The 17,990-nt window shown below is 37.6% G+C and overlaps 3 protein-coding genes and 1 long non-coding RNA gene across 4 annotated transcripts; 1 reads left to right on the top strand and 3 right to left on the bottom strand.

Moving 5' to 3' along the window:
- Window positions 1–473: 473 nt before the first annotated feature.
- On the bottom strand, window positions 474–5,220 carry LOC126587135 (ATP phosphoribosyltransferase 1, chloroplastic-like). Its single transcript, XM_050252112.1, has 10 exons — window positions 4,755–5,220; window positions 4,547–4,660; window positions 3,523–3,588; window positions 3,320–3,427; window positions 3,106–3,189; window positions 2,238–2,339; window positions 1,991–2,104; window positions 1,832–1,912; window positions 1,556–1,675; window positions 474–748 (listed from the first exon to the last, which is right to left on the bottom strand). Exons 1-10 carry the CDS (start codon window positions 5,016–5,018, stop codon window positions 653–655), a joined length of 1,149 nt encoding a protein of 382 aa, XP_050108069.1. The 5' UTR covers window positions 5,019–5,220; the 3' UTR covers window positions 474–652.
- Window positions 3,589–4,539, bottom strand: LOC126587136 (uncharacterized). The gene is made up of 2 exons (XR_007610994.1): window positions 3,955–4,539; window positions 3,589–3,893 (listed from the first exon to the last, which is right to left on the bottom strand). It is a non-coding gene; the product is annotated as an uncharacterized LOC126587136 (long non-coding RNA).
- Window positions 5,221–11,472: 6,252 nt separating the features above from the next.
- On the top strand, window positions 11,473–14,265 carry LOC126586766 (ras-related protein RABC1). Its single transcript, XM_050251708.1, has 6 exons — window positions 11,473–11,780; window positions 11,892–11,960; window positions 12,744–12,809; window positions 12,907–13,028; window positions 13,403–13,531; window positions 14,026–14,265. Exons 1-6 carry the CDS (start codon window positions 11,636–11,638, stop codon window positions 14,128–14,130), a joined length of 636 nt encoding a protein of 211 aa, XP_050107665.1. The 5' UTR covers window positions 11,473–11,635; the 3' UTR covers window positions 14,131–14,265.
- A 47-nt stretch (window positions 14,266–14,312) lies between these two features.
- LOC126586767 (uncharacterized) lies at window positions 14,313–17,195 on the bottom strand. The gene is made up of 4 exons (XM_050251709.1): window positions 16,977–17,195; window positions 16,209–16,531; window positions 15,842–15,963; window positions 14,313–14,745 (listed from the first exon to the last, which is right to left on the bottom strand). Exons 2-4 carry the CDS (start codon window positions 16,462–16,464, stop codon window positions 14,581–14,583), a joined length of 543 nt encoding a protein of 180 aa, XP_050107666.1. The 5' UTR covers window positions 16,465–16,531; window positions 16,977–17,195; the 3' UTR covers window positions 14,313–14,580.
- Window positions 17,196–17,990: the final 795 nt, after the last annotated feature.

Below are 17,990 nucleotides of genomic sequence, written 5' to 3'. Positions count from 1 at the left end.
AAAACCACTGGTGCGAGTTTCTTGTTAGCGAGGTGGCAGACCTCTTTATCGTCATATGAAGTTCATCTTTGAAAAAAAAAATCATTCAATTTGAAAACCACCGGTGCGAGTTTCTTGTTAGCGAGGTGGCAGAGCACGTCGTTGCATAGCGAAGCAATTTCGAACCACTTGATAGCAAACACGGGTTACGAGCGTTACTTAAGACAATAATTCCTTAGCCCTTCCAAGGAGGTGCACAAAACACAGCCCTAATGTTTCATAGAGTTGCTAGAAACAATGGCTTCCATCATAGTAGGCGCTCAATAACAAAATTACAATGCACGTAAAATCGGCTTCAAAACTTTAATCATGGTTGGATAATTCTGAAAGACAAATGCATACAGATGTTCAAAATCCACGAATATTACACATAATGGTACTGAAAAATGGTAAAAAAATTGAGAGTTGTCGTCGGACTAACCAAAATAGGGATATAGAGGATAAGAAAAAAATCGCATACAAAACGGAAATATCTTTAAGTCACTACTCCGATTACAAGCCAAGTTGTCAATCCAAAGATAGGTATCAATATGTGTTTGCTCATCAAACTCTTAAAAACTGCCATAGCTACAGAAAATTACAACAAACCATGCACATCATCGGCTAGAGAGAACTAGAGGCCAAGCTTTGTGAGAAGTTCACGCCATCTTGGTGTTTCTTCATCAAAAATGTAGGTCAATGGGGAAATTAGAACTCCGCTGCCTCCAATCTGAACAAATTAGAGCAAGGAGATTAAACCCCGGTATCCAAGTGAATGAAAATCCTTCAGTCAAACATGGAATCAGATTCAAAATTTCAGAACAAGAAAATATGTCTTGCGCACAAGAGGCAGGCACAATGATTTATGCAGCTAATAGGTAGGCAGAGAAACTTCAAACCCAATATTCACAACCAGTTCTAATTTAGAACCATTATTCCAGCATATTAGCAAATGACTAACTGAAAAGTAAAAACAGTTTCGAACCAAATTTCAACAACAACAAAGCCTTATCCCACTAAGTGGGGTCGGCTATATGAATCCAGAACGCCTTCGTGCTAGGTTTTGCACCAAGTCTTCTGTTAGCTCTAAGTATTAACCAAATTTCAACTATCGTTTGTTTGTAAAACCATATCAGAGGGAAGATTTGGACAATTAAAGAAAATAGTTGGCTGCTTATAAATTTAAAAAGCTGAAGAAGTTTAGCTTGTGAAAAAAACCATAGAGGAGCATATTCAGTTGTGTAGGAAATAAACAGACCTGAAAAGTTTCTAGCCAATTCAACATAAGTTCATGGTCCCTAATTTTTAAAATATAATGATGAAACTAAACCTTCGACTGAATAGTCAAACCATCCTCTGACTTATTTATTTGTGTTTTTAGTCTTGCACACGCAGATATAGAAGCCAGAAGAATTCAGTAGTTGCATGTATGTTGAGGGTGCTGCTCAACAGAGCAAGCACTCTCATGGCATTTGATAAGGATGATTCATTTTACACAGCATTGACCAACAGTTTTATAATAAATATCATGGCTCACCGCTCTCAGTTGTTGAACGGACTTGTATAGTGCCTTTTTTGGTACACATATGACTATGGCATAGTAATCGGCTGCAATTTGCCCACCACTTTTGCAAAATACCGGACTTATGGTGGGTCCCTGCATGTGTAACCATGTATATTATTTACAAACTCATCAGAAAAATAAAAAAACAGGATCGGTTTATATATTATAATGATAAAAGACCACTTATTATGGTATACTGCAACTTATGGTTCATGGTTAGATGGAGTGATGCTTCATTTCAAACCTCACCTGCAAACCAGATAATGATGGCTGGCTCAAGACTCGCTCAGCCACTTCCGCTGCACTATTTCCTCTCATATTTGCAGTTACCTGCCATAAATGTGTAAGAAAACAAGAACTGAAGGGGCAAAACTGGATTTTTATTTTTTAAAGACATGCAATACGCACCATGAACTGACCCTGAGCCCTTAGATGCGCCTCTAATCTTTCAAGAATCTCATGTGTCGTGTCAAGGGCGCTTTTCCTTTGGATCAATGACTTCTTGCTTGCAACAAGAACTGCCTAAAGAAATTCTAATTACAACCATACAAGAAGATATAGAAGGAGCAGGGTTTTGAACCAGCTCCTTCTGGATGCATGCTTAAACCTACGAGATCACATGCTCGGTAAGATAAGCCATAAACCAAAAGCCTACCTGGCTTTGTAACACAACTCCCCCATCAATCTCTTTTAGGTTGTTTTCCTTCAGTGTCGTCCCACTACTCACGAGGTCCAAAATTGCATCAGCTATCCCCATCTAAATTTAAAAGAGAGACAAGCAGTATTTAATTATCCTCTCCCCAGCTTCAGATTTCAAGGCCAACAACACCACATCAAGTTACATTTACATGTTACGTGTTTTTGTAAACGAACATTATTTTCTAGTTGTTAAAATGGCCTAATTAGTAGAGTTGTAGTGGGTTAGTATTATCCTATTTTGTAGTTAAATGGCATTTGATTGGACTAATATGGCACCATATAAAGGTGTAAACGTAATGGAATAAAGGGAAGGGAAATTACACACAAAAAAAGTAAAGTTGGTCAAGAGCTCCTCCATAAACCCTAAATCCCTATTTTCATTATTCTTCGCAAGCGTTTTCCACTGTCCATATCAGTACAAAATGTTGACCATCTCGTTTGAGTCAACTACCTAACCACAAAGTTACTGAACGTATTGTCATCTTAAACTTAAGCATGGATTCAGTCTATTCAAGCAATATCGTCATCTTAAGATTCTTAACTGCAGCAACTAGAATCCAATAGAAGTCTGGACTAGGATAACGTTCAATGAGACAGCTTATGTTTAGATATTGGTAAGTAGATAATAAATCAATAACCTATGTTTTTCATCGAATGGAATCATGAAACACAAATTGAATATATATATATATGTATGCTGGCAAATATGTGCCATGCATTAAACTACACTTGGAGCAATGCAACCACATTAGAGGACAATGCTCCACATAAATTAAAAACATTCCACCAAATGTTACAGTTACTCTGACAAAGTACATTCTTACCGCAGGAGCTGCCTCGAGTGCTCCATCAGCAGTTGAAAAACTCACATGGTTCAATCCATTATCTTTCATAAATTTAGGACCGAGCTGCAATAGAAGACGAAAATGAAAAATGCAAACAAAACCCTTATTTCCAAAGAGACAGCAAAAGAAACTTGTTCCCAGCATAGAAAGTGAAGAATAATACAAGAAGCAAAATCATAAATACAATGCATACATAGGTGAAGCCAGTAGCAACTCGGAGAGGTTTCTCTTTAGTCCATTGAGGCATTTGTGCTAGCTCCGTCAGTGAATTTATATTTTCAAAAATCCCGTATTTCGGAATCTGAAAAAACAAAGGATATTTGAAATTTTGAAGGTATTCAAGATACAAGTGGAATAATTGGAGTCTTCAGTTTGGGAAATGAAAAAGCAACTCACTGCAAGGGATAAACGGCAGTCCCCATAATCAAGAGCATCATGAACAATGATAAGATCTTCATTCCCCTAAAAGACAACTTTGGATGTTCAGCTTTCCGTTCTCTTTGAACGAGTAATATCAGTGATAAACGTTAAATATCAATGCAGTAGTTCATATTCATTTTGGATAACAAAAATAATAAATACTGAAACATTCTTAAGTAGAAGGCCAACATTACTGCAAGCAATTTTTTTGACACAATGTATGAAATGAAAGAGTTACACACAAGAAAAAGACCTCCATTTCCAGTTGATCAGGTCACAACTCACAATTCAAAAACTAATCGTCCAGAGATACTAGGAGATGGCCCTAGTTTCAAATTCAGAGAACACTCAATTGTAAAATATAATGGAGCTCTTCAAAATTAACGTAACCGTTTACTGCCACCGAACTATACTAGAGCATCCATATGTATTAGAAGTGATGAAAACACAGATACCATAATGCTTTATGAGCTGTTAGTCCGCACTAGTGCATGTATATGTTCAGCTGTTTCTGGTTCTAACTTATTTCCTGGTTTGTCAACCACAGTCCTGGGTCTTCCCGGAACGAATTAAAACGGGAAACCCTACTGTATTTTAAATGATTCGATTTCAACCCAAAGGATAAGCTTTTTAAACAACAGTGTACTTCTTCAGAATCATTTTAGATAGCAAGCAGATTTCTTCAAGAGATGCAATGACTGCAGTTAGTGGGAAAAGGCTTTATATAGCCAAGAGCAATGGCGTTCTATGATTCATGTAGCCGACCCCACTTAGTGGGAAAAGGCTTTGTTGTTGTTGTTGCATGCAATGACTGCAGTTAATTTCAGAACATACACAAATCACTCCAATTTCGTGACATGTTATCAGTCCATATTCATAGCAAGTTGCAAAACTTGTAACGAAATTCAACAAAAATGAAAACAAAGGAAAACCCAATGACGTAAACAATTGAAAAAACCCTAAAATTAATAAAATTGGATTAACAGATTGAGATATCTACCTCTCCGTATTCACTGACAGTATCAAAACCCGCAATGCCAAGGTCCAAGTCTCCGGACAACAATTTCCGCACAATGTCCTTCGGCCGTTGAAACCACACCTCCAAGTCCGAAAGCTGCACGCAGTAAAATTCATGGAAAATCAAATTAATTTTTACCATAAACAAAAAAAAAAGTAAATTTGAAGGATATTTGATGAAATTCAGGAACCTGAGGGATTTGGGCGACGTATTGACGAGGATTGACGTGCTTGACGGACAGCTGGCAGTCCTTGAGGAGATCAAGAGTGTCGGCAGCCATACGGCCTTTGCTGGGCAAGCCGAGGCGAATCTCGTTCCGTTCGGCAACTCTGCCGTTCACTGCTTCCGCCGCCGATTGCAGCTGCGAGACGCTGCAGGTGATGTGGAAGGAGGGGGAGACCGGGACATAGCGGGTGGGGAAGAAGGGGCTCTTTGGCAGGTTTGATGCCAACATGTTGCTCTTTTTTATTGGATATGGAAATGTGAGGAGTCGAAGACGGCGGCGGTACGGGGAGGGAGAGAGAGGGGGGTGGCTGATGGCTTAGAATATTCAAGGTTGAGAGAGAGAGAGAGAGAGAGGGTGGCTGGTGGCTGGTGGCTGGTGGCTGAGAATATTCAGGTTAAGATTATAAGTTAAAAGTTGTAGTTATGCCACTTGAGTTTCAGTACCGGTGTCTTATGTTGGGGAGATTCTTGGTACGACGCGGCATATCCTTGTTACGTGACACCACGCTGTCACATGATTTTTTATTTTTTAGGAAAAAAAAGAATTCAATTAAGGAGAAGCTTCGAAAGCATCAGATACTTTTAACAAACGATATTATTTGTAAATAGTCATTTATCACAATGGTAGAAGGGTATTGAATCATAGGAACTTTAACGAAAAGTTCCTGGTACTGTTCACTTTAACGAAAAACCACATTTTTACACTAAAAAGTCAATCCTGGTACTATTCACTTTACCCTTTATTTTGTCCTTATCATTAAAACTCAAAGTTTTCAAGCCTTTTTCATTAGTTTTCCTTTGAATCATTACATGACGGCGTGGATTTTGAACTTCGTCGGTAATTAATTTAACAAAATCTATCGTTTAACAAAAAAAAAAAAAACATACGATATTATTTATATTAATAGGTGTGGTTCGAACCCCGTCAGTAGCTAATCTAACAAAATATATCGTTTGACCCAAAAATAATAGACGATATTATTTATATTAATGGGTGGGGTAGACTATGTGGTTTTCAAATTTGTATTTGGCAAGAATTGAACTTAAATCTCTCAAATATGTATATTGTTGCAATTATAACTAAGTGAATATTATTAGCAGTGAAATTTGCTTAATGATTCCATTCCATTTAATTAAAAGAAGAAGGCAGTCATTTTATGCGTCTTTTTTTTATTTATTTGTTTTTTAATTTTCTTATATCTATTTTGGGAGGGCATAATTTCTTTAGGCTTTTTAAATTCAAAAAAATACACAGCACAAAATATATGTGGAGGAATCAAATCTAATAAATTGATGGGATGACTTGACACATTCCGACCCGGAATGTCAACTAGGACTCTGAATTGAGCCTTGCTAATTGACACCTGGAAGGTGACGGAGCCATAAAGTGTAATAATGTGGAAAAAATGAATAAATTTAAATTTAAAAGTGCATAAATTCAATAGTGCGCTGTGAGCGAAAATGAATCAATTTCACACGTGATGTCAGAGCATAAGTAAAGTACAGTAAATGTAAGATAATAATTATACCATCACAAGGAGCCACCTGAAGTGGGAGCACCACAAGTCCTCATCAATACAGAACTTTGCTACTAGAACCTAGAGGGGTGCAAACTAGAAAGTGTGGCTGGGCAAACAAAGATTTTCAAAATCACTTCAATTATCAAAGATAGTAACCCATCACCGTAAAACCTGTATAGTCTCCATAACATTATACTATGTAGAAACATGAACTTAAATGAATACTAATGGTAAATCCAGAAGTATACCACTACCCAGCATCTCATTAGCAATATAAATAATCAGGTGCTCAATAATCCATACCAGCACGCAAGTCGGAGTTACCTAATGTGACATGTACAACTGCGCCCATATCTCATCAATCAATGCTAGCACATAAGTCGGAGTCACATATAGTGACATGTACAACTTACCCATATCTCATCAATCAATGCTAGCTCATAAGTCGGAGTCACCTATAGTGACCTGTACGACTTATCCATATCTCATCAATCAATATCTCAGTAATATGTCAACCGGATCCACCTCTTGTGGCCTGTACGACTGAACTCATAGCTCATCACATATCTCTACACACGAGTCGGAACCACCTCTAGTGATTTGTACGACAGGTTGGGTGTAAATAATTACGCTCAAGTGCTACAATCACGTGAAGGTTGTGCGAAGTATAGCAAGTCACCTACGAGTTGGAATCACCTAATGTGGTCTATATTACAGGCTGTCACCTACCTTGAATCCAATGAGCTTGTGGTGCGGGAGGTGAACAATCATATGAAGGCTAGGCCCTATCCTCAAGCTAGAGAACTAACACCGGGGGGTGCAGGGTTATGAGCTCTAAATGCATCTAATATGGCAAGTATGACTTATAGACAACCTATATGACAATGTCGGAGTTGCCTCTATTGCAATCTGTACGACAGTGTCGGAGTTGCTTAAAATATAATATAGTCATGCCATCACTCAATCATTCCAAATAAAATATAATCATAACCATGCATCCCACATTTCACAACATATACTCATCTGAACTTATCTGTGCATTTTGCGTTCACCTTCTTACTTTAAAGCATTCACAATAATTATGCGCAATAATATGCTTATGGACATGCCTTGATGCAAATCCAAAACTTAACCATATCGTAGTGCTTCCAAATATCAATCACTAAGTCATAAGGTTAAATCTCACATTTTCCACCAATGTCCCTCACATGGCACAATTTCCCAAACAAGGCTATTGTCTCAATTATTTAGTCTCATTTATGGTATGGCTGCATATAACGTCTCGTTAGACTGCCTATGTACCCTAAACAAGGATCAAGCCATTCGTAGTTCGCATTAGAACTTCAAAGCATTCACAGTAATTATATGAAATAATCAATTTATAACCGTTTGTGGAATTATCAATCATATATATATATACATGATAGAAAGGAAAAGACCCACTTACCTGAGGTCCGCGCTACGACTCCGTAGCACGAATATTGCGACATCACGAACCATTGTCGCCTAGAACAATTATCAAATCACGCCTCAAAGTTTTTATCAATGAAATACATAATTTACATAAAACATATCCCTACGATTCGATCTGGAAGATCCGTATCACGGATTTCCATTCCGTTACTTCCAAAGATCTACATTATGCTTCTAGAACAACCGCCTAAAATTTTATTACGATCCAACGGTCGAATCTCCGCCAATTGCCAAAACCAAGTGACGGTTAACATTTTATTTTATGAACTTACAAATCCAATTTGGGAAGATCTGTACGTCGGATTCCCGATCCGTAAGTTCCTATGATACTAAAATATTATGGACTATAACATAATAAATTTTGGTGACGATCCAACGGTCAAATCGTCAATTCACATTTTACCAATTAACGTATTGTAGAGAATTTAGGTTTCAACCATCAACTTATGTCATACAATTACCAAAACTGAACTCAAAACATCTAATGAGCCAATGAATAAATAGATGGCCCCCTGGCCATGCGCCGCCGTGGGTGGCGGTCGGCCGTCCCGATTTGTCGGAAAATTCAACTATTTCCAAAAATTACCAAAATTTACAAAATTGTAGGTCTCAATAAGTAGAGTAAACTTTATATCTGTGGCCAAGTCTAATTTGGCCTGGAAAGGCTCCAATTTACCTCAAACCCGCTGGAACCTTAGAATCTGGTGTGATTCGATTCGACCTCTAAACTTGCTCCTACGCCTCCAACATTGCTTGGGATTTATTCCTAGGTTCTAGGAAAGTCTAATGGTGGTGGTACTTGAAGGAAAACGTTTCACAATTGGTGGATTTCGAGCAAAAGTCTCAGTGCACCCACTATCAGTTTCTGAACAATTTACCACCAAATTCATCCTAATTGTGGTGGAAATGGAAGAGGGAATGGAAGAGGGAAGGTTGGAGTAGGTTGCAGGTAGTGGGAAGGTTTGAATCGTCGGAAAAATGACGGTGAACCGTCGAGAAGTGGGTGGAACGGGTTGGGTCCGAAGGCTTGCACAAGCCAAACCCGTGTCCCCCCTTCCTTCTTCTCTCATTTCCCCACCTTTCTTTTGTTTCTGATTGGTCACTCCCATCACTCTCTCCTCCCAATTGGTCCATCTCTCTCTTATTTAATTGGGTAACCAATACCCTTTCTTCTTTCTCCCATTTCCACCCCCCGGTTTCTTTTCATTCCTTCATTACTCCCAAATAACTTATAATAATAATAATAATAATAATAAATGGAAATCACTTAGAAACACACTTTTCAGATTTGTGACTCCGTAAAACCTCACCCGTAGCTCTAAATTCACTTCCTTTGGCGTCTATGCGTTCGTATCAACGAGTACTACACCAATGCACTAAGTGAATAAGTCATACGTTTCTCTATACGTTGGTCAATGAAAGTCAAAACCTTCACCTCTAGGGCATTTTCGTAAATTCATTCTTTTAAAATTTATAAAATCGTAGAGCTAGGGACGGGTTGTCACATGACATGTAATACTCTGAAAATTTAAATATATGAATTAGATATTCATAATTATGAATATGTGGAGAAAATCGAAAATAAATCAATTTATGGTTATGAAAATTTAAATGACAAATTTTAACATTTTGTTCCGGAAATTATTATAATCTACATCGTAAAAAATATTGATAAGCGGAAAAGACGAAAATATCATAGTTGTTGGTTTAACGTAATTATACAATGACATATTTTATCCTCATATATATTAACGTATTTCTTGACATATTTGAATAGAGGATGACCCTATGAGTGCGTAGGCGAAAACCGTTTGCGAAACGGAGTTATAACGAAAGAGATATAAATGAACAAAGATAGGGACAAAATGGTCATTTAATTGTTAATCTAGAAAGCTCCAAGTTGCTGGAGCAATTATCTATGATGCCACGTGTGTGGCTAAGATGAAAAGAAAAAGAGAGAAAAGGATGGGGCAGATAAATCATTAAGGGGGAAGGAGTGAACCAATAGGAGAGGGAAGAAATGAGGGAAATGAGGGAAAAGAGAAAGAGGGGGAAAAACCAAACCCTTTTCTGACCCGCAACTCGACCCAACAAGTTTCATACTTTCTGACGCCTTTCAAGCAATTTTTTCGGTGAATCATATCAAACAACCACCTGGGAAACATTCCACAACCTTCCTCTACCTATTCCACCCCAAATTTGATGAAAATTGACCTTGAATTGGTGAAACCCACACCAGTGGGTGCCGTGTTACCTTGCCAAGATCCACCAATCCTGAAACGTTCTCTTCCAATGACCACCACTATTAGACTCCTCTTGAGGCCTGAAACAAAGCCCAAACAACTGTAGGGGCGGCAGAGCACCGGAGGTGACGGATCGAAGCCACCCGTTTCTAGGGTTTCTGGCAGGTTCGATGGAAATTGGAGCTTTTTCTGGTCAAATTGGCTTTGGTCACAGGTATGAAACTTGCTCTACTCATTGAGATCTACAATTATGTGAAGTTTGGTAATTTTTAGAGTTAGTCAGAAAAATCGGGGTTTCGTTTGTCTGAAACCGCCACCCACGGCGGCGCATGGCCAGTGGGGCAACGCTGTCTTTTCATGCAAATTTTGATATTTTAAATCCGTAATTTGTACCCATTTGATGTGGTTCGATTGTGAAAACTGATGTTGGATATTTCCGTTACTATAATAATTTCGAAAAGGGATAAAAGAATGAATGGCAAACTACGAAAAGCTTGATCTCGCTCAAGGGTACTTAGGCAGTGTTGCAGCCTTAAATAATTGAGATTAATCTTTGGTTGGGAATTTGATTTAGGAAAAGAAATTTGGTGAGTAATTTGGGAATTTAATCTTATGTTTTTGGTAAGTAAATTTTTGGTTATAAATTTTGTGAGTGGTTAAGAAAACTAAATAATGAATTGTGATTAATGGTACTTAGTTAAACAAGAGTTTAATTTTGGCCTATCACGAAATTATTTTCGGTATAAAATTTATAGGGGGTTACATGACCAGTCGGACCTTTGAGAGAATTAATTAATGACAAATATAAAATGAGTCGATGGTATTACAGAAAAAAATATTTTTTACCGTAATTTAAATGTAGATCATCCTATCATTTATAGAAAAAAAATCCCCTCTCCACGTGCAGTTCTATAGGGAAAAAAATCCATGAAGCAAAAGGACCAAGAGAGCTTCCCTCCATTCTTTCATGGCCTAACAGAGTAACAGAAGGGTTTGTAACCATTTATTTTGAATGAGGATCCTCTTCAAATTCTTTTTTGTCAGAATTTTGAGGATTCTTATATCGTATTAGTTCATCATATATCATACGGTTAATTTTTATTATGTACTATTTGTATTTAATTTTAAATAAAAATATTTAAAATAATTTCAGGCCGTACGATGTGAAAATTTCCGAGATTCAAGAAAGGATTCTCGTTCATTTAAATTTAAGAAAAACTAACGAAAAATAAAAAAAAACTTCCCGTTTAATGAAAAGCCTTTTTTAAAAGGTATAATGAATAATGGAAAGATATAAATTTGGTTTTTCATTAAAAGTGAACAGTAAACAGTACAAGAAGTGTTTTGTTAAAACTCTCTTTATTTTAATCAATCCCACACGTTACCCAAGCAGAAACCTACCACATGGCGTCAATCCAACAGCTGCCAGTGTCGGTAGCATCATAAAACTTATCTCCATGTAGCACGCGATCACCGCAATAAAGAAGTCTCTAGAAGGTGCCTCTCCAGCTCCTTCGATTCTCTGCAAAGTGCAAACATCACCAAAACTCCTCCCTTACTTTCCGTTAACGATCGGCGGCTTTTAGGGCTCTTTGTGCAATTTGATTACGATGGAGTCCGCAACGACGTCGTCTGGGGAGTCGGAGTTCGATTACTTGTTCAAGCTGTTGCTGATTGGGGACTCGGGGGTCGGGAAGAGCACGCTGCTCTTGAGTTTTACTTCCGATACCTTTGAGGATCTATCTCCTACTATCGGTAACCTTATCATTCCCCTAATTTTTAAAATTATTTTTACTAATTACTTGTGGAAAAAAGAAAGCACAAAGTTTCCATTTTTCTAATTAGTAATTTTAATAATTTTTGTAGGTGTGGATTTTAAGATAAAGCATGTCACTCTTGGGGGTAAAAAATTAAAGCTTGCAATTTGGGACACAGGTAATTACTTGTTAATTGTTATATTATATTTTGTATTAATTTATGGAGTTTAATTCAAATATTTGTTGTGCAACATTGTGGTGTTCTTCAGTTAAGATTTTGAATTGCTTGATTATATATATCATTGTCCATGTAAACAACAGCCAAGCCTTATCCACTAAGACCAACTCCAATGGTGGGCTAAAAGCCAAATTATCCCCCAAAATTTCCCCCCAAACCCAATCCAACCCAAGGGAAAATTTTGGGCTAAATGCTAAATGCTAAAACAAGGTCAGATTCCCCCCAAAATTTAGCCCGGAAATCAGAATTTAAATTTTTCAATATTTATCGGAATTTAATTTTTTTTAGATTAAAGTGTTCTTAAAATTAATTTACGATAGTCCACATTTAAAAAAAAAAATTTAATTTAACAAAAAATATAGCCTAAGTTCATTCTTTAATAATCCCGGGCTAAAATTTTAGGCTAGAACGGTTGGAGCAGAAAAACTGTTTCTGGGCTAAAAGCTAAATTTTCCAGGCTAAAATATTTGGCTTTTAGCCCAACCATTGGAGATGGTCTAAGTGGGGTTGGCTCGATAAATCCTAGAACACCAGTGCGCTGAGTTTTGCGCCAAGTCTTCAATTAGTTCCTAGTAGTCTTATAGTCTCTTTCCTAAACCATTGTATATGTAGATAATGAAATTGTACTAATTTGGTTTTGTATGAAGTTTCTCGATTTGATTTGACTTTGTTTGCAAGCTATAAATCCACTGAAATAAAGATGAATTGTTGTGCATAATGCAGCTGGACAGGAAAGATTTAGAACTCTTACTAGTTCATATTACAGAGGAGCTCAAGGGATAATAATGGGTATGTATGTTTCTTTCTTTCGGGTTTATTATTGTAGGTACTGTTTGTTTTGGAATCAATGGGATTTTGTAGTTATTTACGTATTTGTGTGGTGCAGTGTATGATGTAACACGAAGAGAAACGTTTACGAATTTGTCTGATATATGGGCTAAAGAAATCGATCTGTACTCCACAAGTCAAGATTGCATCAAGATGCTTGTCGGAAACAAAGTCGATAAGGTATGTCATCTTGGACATTGTATTTTTAGTTGTTTCTTTTAGTACTTCACTTAGGGTCTCGGGCCAAGTTGGTGTTGGTTGAGTGTGTAAACACTGATGTCCATGTCTCTTCCGCTTACTAGACTCGTAAAATCTCTTCCGCTTACTAGACTTGTAAAACTGTTGATGGGACAAAATAAGAGAGTTTCAAAAGAAGGAAAGTTAGATTAAATAGAAGGGAATGGAGAAATTTAGATTTTGAATTCATAATCAATACGCCAATACTACAATCAAACCCCAAATTACATCGCTTGTCGTTATGCCTATGCGAAATACGAATTTTATTCTTGCATTCCATCCACAAGAATCCATGTTGAGGTTATCTTATTTTCCAGGAAAGTGAAAGGACTGTAAGTAAAAAAGAGGGGATGGAATTTGCGAGAGAATATGGATGCCTTTTTCTTGAGTGCAGTGCCAAAACACGAGTAAATGTAGAGCAGTGCTTTGAGGAGCTTGTCTTAAAGGTATGCAAGATTATGGCTTCCGCCTTTACTCTACGTACTACTTAAGATTATTGGATTGCCTCGTAGCTGCATGCTTAGCCCTTACGACATTGATACATTGGAAATGGTTGTTGGTACTGTAATTTCAGCGGAATGATTTTCACACACCTACTTTCTCCTTCTGCACACCCCTATTCAGTTATGTTCCTTGATTCTCCTTTGGATCCAATGGTCAAATAAATAGGGGTGTGTAGGGGGCGAAAAAGGTGTGTAGAAATCGCTTCTGTTTCATAATGGCATCATGCATCGTTTTCTCATAGTGCCCTGATAGTGTCAAATCTGGTTGGTTTTTGGTTTACAAGCTGTTTTTTCATTCTATAGTTTGCAATTTATATATTAGCATGAACATAAACGATTGTTCGTAGCAATATGATTGTCTGGCCGATGGTAAAGATTATGGGTTTAGTTGGATGTGTGCTCTTGTACTGATGTGATAGTACCATGCTATGCGGCAGATATTGGAAACACCAAGTCTCGTAGCTGAGGGCTCAGCAGGTGTGAAAAAGAACATCTTCAAGCAAAAACCTCCAGAATCTGATGCATCAAGTGGCTGCTGCTGATGGTAACTGGAGTTCAAGATCAAGATTGAATATTTGTTCGCATAGTTTCCCTTTGTTTTCTTCCTCACAAAACGCCATCCGACAGAAGTGAACTGTATGACTGATGAATCGAAATGTTTAACGTTTTGGGGTTTATGTTTCGTGTGAGTTTTACATGCTCCGCATCGCGTTGAACGAGAGGGTCAAGGAACTCTCCATCTGTATCTTATTTAAACGAAACGAATACTCAAACTGTAACAAGCAAGATGGCCTACAGAACACCAATGTTTGCATATCTCCAAAATACAGAGACTGCCCGCCAAACAGCCGGGAAAACACAAAATCGGATAGAGGTTTGCTAATTGACAGATACTATGGAAGTAATGACATGGTGAGACTAAGTCAAGTGCTCGTTGGTAATAGAGAAAACTTTCAGCAAACTGCAATCTGCAACGGGGTTCTGTAGTGACGCTAAGCCATGGAATTTTTCTTCTCTTCTTCCAGTTTCTGCAGCTCGGCGAGTCTTTGAGTCCACGCTCTTTCCCTTGCAACAGCAGCCATTTTTCTCTCAACTCGCTTTATAACTTTCTTCCTTTTAGCTTCCTGCACCAGAGCTTTCCTTTTCTTTTTTTCTGTCTGCACAAATTCAAACGCAGTGCATATTAAAAGGCGAGACATTTCTGCGAAAGGGGTCAACAAACACTGAAGGTCAAGTCATGATCTTGTATGTTATGAAAGTCGGAAGAAACTGAAATCCCATCCCAACCTAAAGGATTATCCCAGGCCAAAGTGACTCCATTGTGATGATGGTTTCTCATGTTCCCAACAGAAATGCCAAACTACCCAAGATTGTTTCATATACCTCGGTATAACATTCTATATTCACTAACTTCCTAACCAGTGTAGGCGCTACCAAAACAAAGTAATCAGTTAGCCAGAAAAAAATTTTATGCTGCCCCGTCAAGACAACAGCAGGATTTGGAGATTGAACAGCTTCTATTTATTTATGAAAGCAAAACCATTTCAAGTATACGAATGCTGCTTCACGAAAATGGCTCTAGATATGCGTTACTGAGCTATATGGCATTAAATCGCATAGTTCATTGTACTGCATCCGATCTCCTAACCCATCTATGAAATTAGTATTCCACTATCCACAAGAAACTAGAAGAGTTGTCTATATTATTACTGTGAAACAAATGATGTCCTTTCTTTCAGCTTTCACTGGAAAACTAAGCATTTCTGAGTATGACAATCGCAAACTCTGTAATCTGAAACAAAAAACAAAAAGGACAAGGCCAATCCTTCGCAGTTTTCTACTTGAAACAATTTCAGATTAGAGATTTCACCAATTAGCTTATTGAGAGTGATCAAGCATAACCTTTCTTTGTACATTAACGTTAGAAAATTTGGCATACATAAGCGTTATGTTGAACAATCAGCCATCTTATATAAATACGTTACAACTTCTTATAAAATAAACTACAACTTATATTAAATGGTTTTACTTTTTATTGTATCAAAGTCTTTTGTTAAAAAGTTTCACACTAAATAGATTGCTTGGGGAGGTTTGTGAATAAGTGATTACAGTTCAGAAAACCATCAAGTAAGAAGTTCCGAAACACACTGTAATAATGTGATTCCTTTTCTAGTTTCTTTGAACGCACTTGTATTTCTATACAATAATAGACAACAAAAGCCTAAGACATAATAAGATTCATGAAACACACACCAATATGAATGCACGGCGTTGCCTCATGCGCTTCTTCTCATTCCTCCTCTTCACACTTCCTTCATTGGGTCTATTAGGAACTATTGGCTCACCAGGAACATACTGAACCGCAGCAAATGGTTCTGCAAGTAAATAATAATATAATCGACTTACAATTAATTCAAAAACCCAACTAAAGCACTTCCCAAACCCTAAATGTAAATCAACAAGCCAAGCATTGCCAACACTAGGGTAAGAAAGTGTCTTTCTTTCCTCAGAAACCAAACACAAAATTTCCAACAGTTCAATCATATAATATCCAAGAGGTAATTCTTCAGTAAGAGTTCGACTAAAATTAGGAGTATTAGGTTGAGGATGACGAACAAACCTGGAGGTCTTACGCTGGCCCTTTTTCGACGTGGCTTGTCGACTGGTCGACGTTTGGGAAAACGAGTATCTGTCAAGCTGTGAAAATAGTTGGAGACAGGAAAAAACCATGGGGCTTGGCGACCAGAAATGAAGGGGAGTTCAGGTTTGGGGCACACACAGCTGGCAGCTAAGGACGTCATGGAGGAAGTTGAGGTTCGGGATATTATGGTTCGCGATAGAGGTCGCACAATGGACCTTAGGGCTCCGAATCCCATCTTTTCAATCACAGAAAGATGGATTTTTTATTTCAAGTGTTGATGAATGTCCTTAAACAGTCCCAGTCTGAAATCAAATTACCCATAACTTGCAATGAGCTCAAACAAAATCGAATATAAAACAACAAAATGTGGACCGCAAATCAAACCATACTGTATTTTGCTCAATGCCACATTGATTGCCGTTAGACGAGTGTGATTCAATCTATCTACAGCACAAATCTCGAAATTTAAACTCAATTGACGGCAATCAATGCGGTGGTGTGAGCAAAAGCATTTCCATCAAAACAGCACAGAAAGATTGATTTTTTCATCGCTATCACTCAAATACCCATATATTGAAAGAAACCCAGTGTATAGTTTGGGACGCACAATTCAAAGGTATTAGTTTCCATTTCAATGGCGGATATCAAGAATTTCAAGATGAAATTGAAAAACCCGCACTAAACCCTGATGAAATTTTCTACTCTAATCTCACAGCCCTAAAGTCTGAAAGTGGAAGATGTCATTACCTGGAAGAGCGCGGAAACCCTGTATGTGCTTCAAACTCCTGCCTTCTCTTTTCGCAAGCCAGTGGCCGGTGGGTAGAGAGAGAGAGAGAGAGAGAGAGAGAGAAAGAGAAGAAATGTGTGTGAGTAAGAGATGCAGCGGACTGGGAGACGGAGTTGAGCTGAGCAAGCGACGCAAACCACAAACTAGGAAGCTGCACACAAATGGAGGCCCAAACTATGTTGGCTGGAATGGATCGACTCTTTATTATTAGGCCGGGTTAAATCTAAATTCAGGTTGAATAAATATGATCTGAATTAGATTTTTTTTAATTTTTTTTATGTCATCTCATCTCATAATTCTCTAGGGTTGGGCATTTGAAATCCAAAATCATAACTAAAACACCGATGAAATCGAACTGCACCGCACGGTTTGGCTTTTATGGTAAACGAACAACAAATTATAAAAAAATATTTTTAGGCTTTTTAAAGTTTATAACAACTAATGTAATTTATATTGTTTATCTTTTTGTATTGAGTAGAGTTGACCAATTTGAATTCAAGCATTGCCTCTCTCACTCTTAATTCACAACCACAACAAGCAGCTCCAAGGCAATCTCAAGCTTCTAGTTTATAGGGTTCAATGACTTCTCATTCATCGGTTTCATCTTCTCAAGTTCGAATGCCTTCCCAAATATCGCATTCTCAAGCTCGAACGCCTTCTCAAGCCTGTTTACCTGTGCTCAACTAACGTCTAGTGTCTTTTAGAATCATGGTCACTATAATTACAATCCAATATCATTTTTCTTTATTGGTATTCGAAAAGTTTTATATTCGACTCTCATAATTAACAAATTAGATACTTCATTATTATGGCGAGTCCAACATATAACTTAATCTTAACCCTCCCCCCTTAATGTGAAATAAAATATCATTATTGGAAAGAAAAAATTGTTAGATAATAAAATCTCCACTTTGATGGGGATATGATCTCAAATATCCATTTGAAAAGAAAGAAGTGGAGTTCCAGCCTCCGAA

The sequence above is a fragment of the Malus sylvestris genome, chromosome 10 (assembly GCF_916048215.2).
Source record: "Malus sylvestris chromosome 10, drMalSylv7.2, whole genome shotgun sequence".
Lineage (NCBI taxonomy): Eukaryota > Viridiplantae > Streptophyta > Magnoliopsida > Rosales > Rosaceae > Malus > Malus sylvestris.
This window is presented reverse-complemented; position numbering and strand designations above follow the sequence as displayed.

Bases quoted from the DNA above. Each gene is read 5' to 3' on its own strand.
- LOC126587135 (XM_050252112.1), bottom strand. From the start codon at position 5,018: ATGTTGGCATCAAACCTGCCAAAGAGCCCCTTCTTCCCCACCCGCTAT. The intron at 3,190-3,319 runs GTATGCATTGTA...CTTCTATTGCAG, and splicing joins TTGCTACTGGCTTCACCTAT to CTCGGTCCTAAATTTATGAA. The intron at 749-1,555 runs GTGAGCCATGAT...TAATTTGTTCAG, and splicing joins CCGTTCAACAACTGAGAGCG to ATTGGAGGCAGCGGAGTTCT.
- LOC126586766 (XM_050251708.1), top strand. From the start codon at position 11,636: ATGGAGTCCGCAACGACGTCGTCTGGGGAGTCGGAGTTCGATTACTTG. The intron at 11,781-11,891 runs GTAACCTTATCA...TAATTTTTGTAG, and splicing joins GGATCTATCTCCTACTATCG to GTGTGGATTTTAAGATAAAG. The intron at 13,532-14,025 runs GTATGCAAGATT...GCTATGCGGCAG, and splicing joins TTGAGGAGCTTGTCTTAAAG to ATATTGGAAACACCAAGTCT.
- LOC126586767 (XM_050251709.1), bottom strand. From the start codon at position 16,464: ATGGGATTCGGAGCCCTAAGGTCCATTGTGCGACCTCTATCGCGAACC. The intron at 15,964-16,208 runs GTTTGTTCGTCA...ATTTACTTGCAG, and splicing joins GGCCAGCGTAAGACCTCCAG to AACCATTTGCTGCGGTTCAG. The intron at 14,746-15,841 runs GTGTGTGTTTCA...GAATTTGTGCAG, and splicing joins AACGCCGTGCATTCATATTG to ACAGAAAAAAAGAAAAGGAA.